This window comes from Podarcis filfolensis, assembly GCF_964270895.1.
Source record: "Podarcis filfolensis genome assembly, chromosome: 2".
NCBI lineage: Eukaryota > Metazoa > Chordata > Lepidosauria > Squamata > Lacertidae > Podarcis > Podarcis filfolensis.
This window is the reverse complement of record NC_139605.1, coordinates 114,900,393-114,906,692: the sequence shown is the minus strand read 5'-3', so window position 1 is coordinate 114,906,692 and position 6,300 is coordinate 114,900,393. Positions and strand designations below refer to the sequence as shown.

General features: G+C 42.1%; 1 protein-coding gene across 1 annotated transcript; it reads left to right on the top strand.

Moving 5' to 3' along the window:
- Nucleotides 1-1,285: 1,285 nt before the first annotated feature.
- HOXC8 (homeobox C8) lies at nt 1,286-5,979 on the top strand. The gene is made up of 2 exons (XM_083599509.1): nt 1,286-2,400; nt 4,077-5,979. Exons 1-2 carry the CDS (start codon nt 1,965-1,967, stop codon nt 4,367-4,369), a joined length of 729 nt encoding a protein of 242 aa, XP_083455635.1. The 5' UTR covers nt 1,286-1,964; the 3' UTR covers nt 4,370-5,979.
- The last annotated feature ends 321 nt before the right edge of the window (nt 5,980-6,300 follow it).

The window sequence follows — 6,300 nt, the reverse complement described above, 5'->3', positions numbered from 1 at the left end:
TGAAATTAGACAAAGGAAAGTAAGAAGTAAGGCTATATAAGTTAACAAAGGTGGGGGGAGGCAAAATATGTCCATGGATTTGTTTCCAAGAGTGTTTTACGGTTTTGTACGCATTAGAACAGTTGGGATTTCCTCAATTCTGGTTTTCTCCACCCTCTGAAATTCATTTACTTGCCATTTTCTGGGGAAAGGGAGGGGGAGGGAGAAAGAAGAAACCCAAGAAGAGATTTTGAGAGGGGAGAAGGGGGTTGCTGATGAGTTTATGAAAGGGCCTTGGGAACAGCTAATTTATAGAAGTGTGCCTGATTCTTGTCTTATTTAAGAAGCTCCCCCCCCCCCCGCCAGCCTCGCAAAGAAAGAAAGAAACCAGCCCAGGAAATATTAATTTGCAAAGTTTAGAAGAAGGGGAAAGCTGCTGGTTTTATGCTTCTGTTTAATAGCCTGGGTTCTTTAATGCAGTCGTAAAAAAGAATGTGCAGCCTCCCAACGGAAAGTATTCAGCCAATGGTCACTCTGGAGTGGAGAAAGTACATGGGGGGGGGGGCAGGAGAGGTCTTTGCAATACATGGATACTACATACGACTACATGCATAAGACATGTGAACAATTACCCACCATTTGGTAAAAGCGACGGGGGTAGGTAGATAGATCCTACATTCTGCCACACCAGAAACCCCCCCCCCAGGAAACCTTCATATCCTGTGGACCTTCTGCCTCCCCCCGCCCCACTTTCCCAACTACTTGAACGAGACATTTCCTGTGGGCAGGGGATACTTATTTCCTTCAAGGGACGCCTTCCAGTTATTTTCAGATGGGAAGATTCAACCATTGGTCCAAAGACAAAAAGAAAATATAAACATATTACTTCTACAATCTTTATTTGTTTAAAAGGCACACACACACACACACACACAAAAAAAAATACATAGAAAGGGCATTCATAGCCAGCTAAGATACTCTAGGCTCCCTATGTTCTTTCCCTCAGTCTCTCTCTCTGTGTTTTAAAAGAGGGGTTTGCTCTCTCCCCCCCCCGCTAATCATAACACCCCCTAAGAGTGACAGACACATAAATAAGGACAGTTCCATTGCTAGAGTTGGGGAGGGGGTTGAATTTTGGAGGGGGGGTTCCCCCTTGATTCTCATCATAATAAGGCCTCCTGAAGCTACCCGGTGTTTATTTCTGCCCCTCCCCGCAAAATTGATCCGGGTTGGCGTTTTATACCTATTACCTGTTGAAGTAACCTAAATTGACCTCGCTGGCGCATGTATTTGCTCAGATAAGTGAAGAGGCTCCGTAGCATGGGGGGGGGGAGAGACAGAAGGAGCACCTAAGGGTATTACTGCGCACCTTTCATAACCCTGCTCCATTCACTAGATATGAGGGTGTATGTGTGTGCGTGTGTGTGTTTTCTCTCTTCCCCCTATCCTCCTTCTGAGGGCTGATTATTTCACCTCCCCGTCACCCCACGAACCCCCCGATTTCCTTGTCATTTTCTTCCTAGCCTGTCTTGGTGTGGTGGATTGATGAATCCAGATCGCGTGTGAGAGCAAGCGAAAGAGAGAGAGAGAGAGAGAGAGAGAAAGAGAGAGAGAGAGAGAGAGAGCGCCTCACCACCGGGATTTTGAGGAATTTGCCTGTGGTGTTAAAGGGAAGGGAAGAAGTAAGAGAAACTGAGAGAGAGCTCTACCTATCGACGGATATAAGAGAAGTCAAGAGCATTAGGCATAAGCAGCCATACCCACTCAGGCACTATGAAACGTCTTTGAGAGAGCGAGAGAGCGCGCGCATTAAAAAAAAAAAAAAAAGGCACAACCAGCCACTAACCAGGACTTTGCAGAGTCCAGAGAGAGCGAGAGCGAGAGTCCTTAGCACTGATCTCTTTATAGAATTAAAGACTTTTTTTTTTTTTTGGTGGTGGTTGGTGGTAAAAGGTTGATTTCCTCCTTCCTTTCATGCGAGAGCCATGAGTTCCTACTTTGTAAATCCTCTTTTCTCCAAGTACAAAGGCGGCGAGTCTCTGGAACCAACTTACTACGATTGCAGATTTCCACAAAGTGTAAGCAGAAGCCATGCTCTCGTGTACGGTCCGGGCACCACGGCTCCCGGCTTCCAACACCCTTCACACCACGTCCAAGAGTTCTTCCACCACGGAACCTCCAGCATCTCCAACTCGGGATACCAGCAAAATCCTTGCGCCCTGGCGTGCCACGGAGACGCTTCTAAATTCTATGGATACGAAGCCCTACCCAGGCAATCGCTTTATGGTGCCCAGCAAGAGGCGGCCGTGGTACAATATCCTGACTGTAAATCCTCTTCCAACAGTAACTCTAGCGAGGGACAAGGGCATTTAAATCAAAATTCTTCTCCCAGTCTCATGTTCCCATGGATGAGACCTCACGGTTAGGACCATTTTTTTTCTCCTTCCTCCTTAAATGTGTTCTTTTCTATTTAAGCAGAGAAAGAAAGAAAGGGTTTTAGGGAACGGGGGGGCGGGCGGGGGGGAAATCTGTATTTTGGAGAGACAGGCAAAGGCAGATAGATAAATAGTGGGGTTGGTTGCAAGAATGTTTCTTCTTCCTGTTTCGGGAGGGGGTATATATATATATATATATATATATATATATATATATATGGTAAACAAGGCTGGAGCTGGCTTTAAAAGGCAATAAGGTGATTTCTGGGTTTAAATCACAATAAAGTAAAACTTTTTTAAAAAATAGCTTGCCTCCAGGAGAGCAGTAAGATACAGCTCCCACGAGGTTATTAGCATGTTGATAATACGCTGGGTTCCCCCCCCCCCTCTAAAAATGTCATATAGCTTTTCCTAACTGCTTGACGTCTTGGGCTAAAAAGGTGAGCTTTAATAATAATAAAATATCGCTGCAGATCATTTGAATATTTCGAAAGATCTTTAATATTTAAAGTGTAAACTTTGAAGGGCAACTTTGTTCACAATTTTTTTGTTTTAAGGAAAAGACTTAAGAACACTTAGAGATGATGGCGATGATAGTAGCAGTGGTGACGATAATAATAATAATAACAAAACAATAATAATAATAATAATAATGGTGACAGTAGCAGTAACGACTCTACAAATTGCTGTATTAAATGTAACTTTACTGAAAGGAGCTGTGCCAAAATGCCCACAGAATTCTCTAATACTCTTCTCAGCACAAGTTTCAGCCTCTTAGAATTGTGGCTCAGAAGGCTTTTTAATTCAAAACACATGAAGGCTCATTTGTTTGTTTTTAACAGGGAAATTAAAGAACAGCTTTAGCTATAACCCCCCCTCTTTAAAACACAGTTGTGTAAAGATGTCTCAGAAAGACTTCAGATCAGACATATAACACGGAGCAGAAGATTAGAAGTTATTGTTATGATGGACGATTCTGACTTCCAGGCAAGCCTCTAATAAAAATATCGATAATAAAAAAATAGGGGAGGGATGGTTGTTGTTGTTTAAAAACAACAACAGCAACAGCAGCAGCAACAACAACAACAGCAATCTCGTATGTAAAAGATAACAATATATATACACACTGTGGTATTTTACTATAATTATTGTTGCTGGGTTGGCTTTCAGTGCCTTTTCAACGTTTGTATATATGTTGCTACAGCCATGCATATGGATGCCTAAATAGACACACAGAAAGCAGCAGCAGAGTCCAACCCACCCACCCCCAAAAAATTAAAACTGAAAGAAACTGTAGTGGAATACCTATCCTGGGGGTTACTAAGGAAAACCGAGAAACAAGGAAGTATTTTTTTTTAAGTGCATTTGCACTAGGAAGTCAAAAGTAAATTTTGCACACAGACGGGGAGGAGGGGGAGGAATGGGTGGCAGGAGGTCTGCCTTGGAACTCCGATTCCTAAGGTAATTTTATTTCAATATATGCTTTCTTTCATTTGACTGTTGGAATGCTAGAAGGGGCTGTAGGAGGTGGGAGACAGACCTAGTGGCGAGGGGAGTGGGTGGGTGGGAAGTGGTCTGTTGTCATTAGGAGACATGAAGGCAGAATCAAAGCGAAGAGAAGAGACCCTAACAAGTTATTTGTTGTTGTTGCCTGTTCAACAGCTCCCGGAAGGCGCAGTGGCAGGCAGACTTACAGCCGGTATCAGACCTTGGAGCTAGAGAAGGAGTTCCTCTTCAACCCCTATTTGACACGGAAGCGGCGTATAGAGGTCTCTCACGCCCTGGGACTGACAGAGAGGCAAGTCAAGATCTGGTTCCAGAACAGGAGGATGAAATGGAAGAAAGAGAACAACAAGGATAAACTCCCTGGAGCCAGGGACGAGGAGAAGACGGAGGAGGAAACTAACGAGGAAGAGGAAAAAGAAGAAGAGGAAAAAGAAGAAAGCAAGGACTGATCTCTCGCAGCTCCTTGAAGTCCTCGTTTTATGGCAGATGATAAATCGAGATGTTTACGACGGTCATTCGCTTTTATAGAGTATAGAATGGAGAGACTCACACACAACAGTAACTACCTGTCAAAAGAGTTGTAGCTCCCCCCTTTTTATTGTCATAGGACTTCCCTTAGTTCCCCCTTCCTTATAGCAGCATTTTTTAAAAATAATAATAATAATTTTAACTTTTTAAAAACAAAAACAATTTTTTTTGTGTTTGGCTTCCAGTGAAATTACTATAGAACAGGATTGACTTACAGATCCAGTCCTAAACCCAGCACTATCTATTTCCAGACGAATGGACCTCTTCCCCATCACCACCACCAGCAGTGACCCCACCCCCTTCCACTCCTTGCTTTCTTCTAGTTGTCAGCAAATACAAGGATCTTATATATTTATTTGGGCTAGGAAGGACTCCTATTTCTTCTCGACCAGGTTTAACCACCTCCCCAAGTTTAATAATATAAAAGGTAAAGGGAGGGAGGGAGGGAATGTATGAAAACGCTTTATGCTTAGTCTTAACTTTAAAACAAACAAACATCCCTATCTACCTATCTATGTGCTCTTCCATGCCAAGGTCCATTTCTTATTTTTAACTTTTAGCTGTGTCAATCAATAGCTACTAAATGACAATTTCTTCTTGGAAGATGGAGGCTTGACACATGCCTGAAGACAGCACCACATGCTTATTAGTTATCTATGAATATATCTGTATGTTGTGTCTACCTATATACGCCCTGCGGTTTGGCAGGAAAAAGCTATAGCATTAGGCATTTGGGCTTGGAAGGAAGCCCCAGCCAAATCAATGGGACTTACGTTTGAGGAAACATGCTTAGGATAGCTGTGAAGGACACGGAACCACCTAATGATTTCTCTGGGTGTTGTTTACTATATTACTCGTGTGAGCACTCGAAATTCTTAACATACTACCTAATGGGAAACCTGCAATAATCATCTATTAGCAACAAGGTGGGGGCTTACACATACTTAAAATAAAAAACAAAAAACTTGTTCGAATCATTTTAAAGGGGAGTTGTGTATTGCCCTAATGCAAGCTACTAAGTAGCAGAAAATAATAATAATAATGAAAAAGAAAAAAGAAAAAAAAGAAAAATACAAAAAACACATTGTAATGTATCTTATCACTACCTATAGAAGGAGTCATGCTTTGAAAGTATTTGTAACGCGGTTTTGTTGTCGTATGTTGCTGCTTATTTTCTCTTGGAAAAAAATAATTCCCAACAACTGAAACTGCCTAGATAAGAACGCACAGTATTGTATTATTTTATTGTGCTTATAATGTAGTTTAGGACTTAAATTGCACTGAATGTATAGTTATCTATTTGTCTTGACTTATCTGTTAATGCAACATGCTCGAATTACACACACACACACACTCACACACACAAAAAACATACACACTTGTCATTGTTTTATGTAAGCCATCGTTCTCTGCGTGTTCAAAACTCTGAATGTAGCAATTTCTGCCAGAAATCCAATTCTGGCGACCGTGGATTTGTATTGTATACGTGAGTCATTACGTAAATAAACAATAAAAATTGAGGGGAAGAAAAGGATTGTGGCTTCTTAAGCAGTTTGCCAATTCTTTAAATCCACATCCACTGACTCAGGAGGTCTTGGCAAAAGCCACTGGACGATTCATACGTTCAAGTTACTTAACAGTTCAAAACCAAGACTCAGGCGTTTCACTTCCAAAGAAATGAGGCGTTACGTTAACACGTTCACAGACTAGGATTAAGAGCCTTAAGTACGTTGGTGTGGAATGCCACGGAGATCCGTGGAACTTGGTGTCACTTAAGGATTAGCGTCAAGACAGCAACTGGGTAAACAAAGAGAGGAGGCGAAACTCCTTCCGTCATGACCATCAGTTCTCT

Excerpts from the sequence above, each read along its gene's own strand:
- HOXC8 (XM_083599509.1), top strand. The coding sequence starts at position 1,965 with ATGAGTTCCTACTTTGTAAATCCTCTTTTCTCCAAGTACAAAGGCGGC. Across the intron at positions 2,401-4,076 it reads CCCATGGATGAGACCTCACG|CTCCCGGAAGGCGCAGTGGC; the intron begins GTTAGGACCATT and ends CCTGTTCAACAG.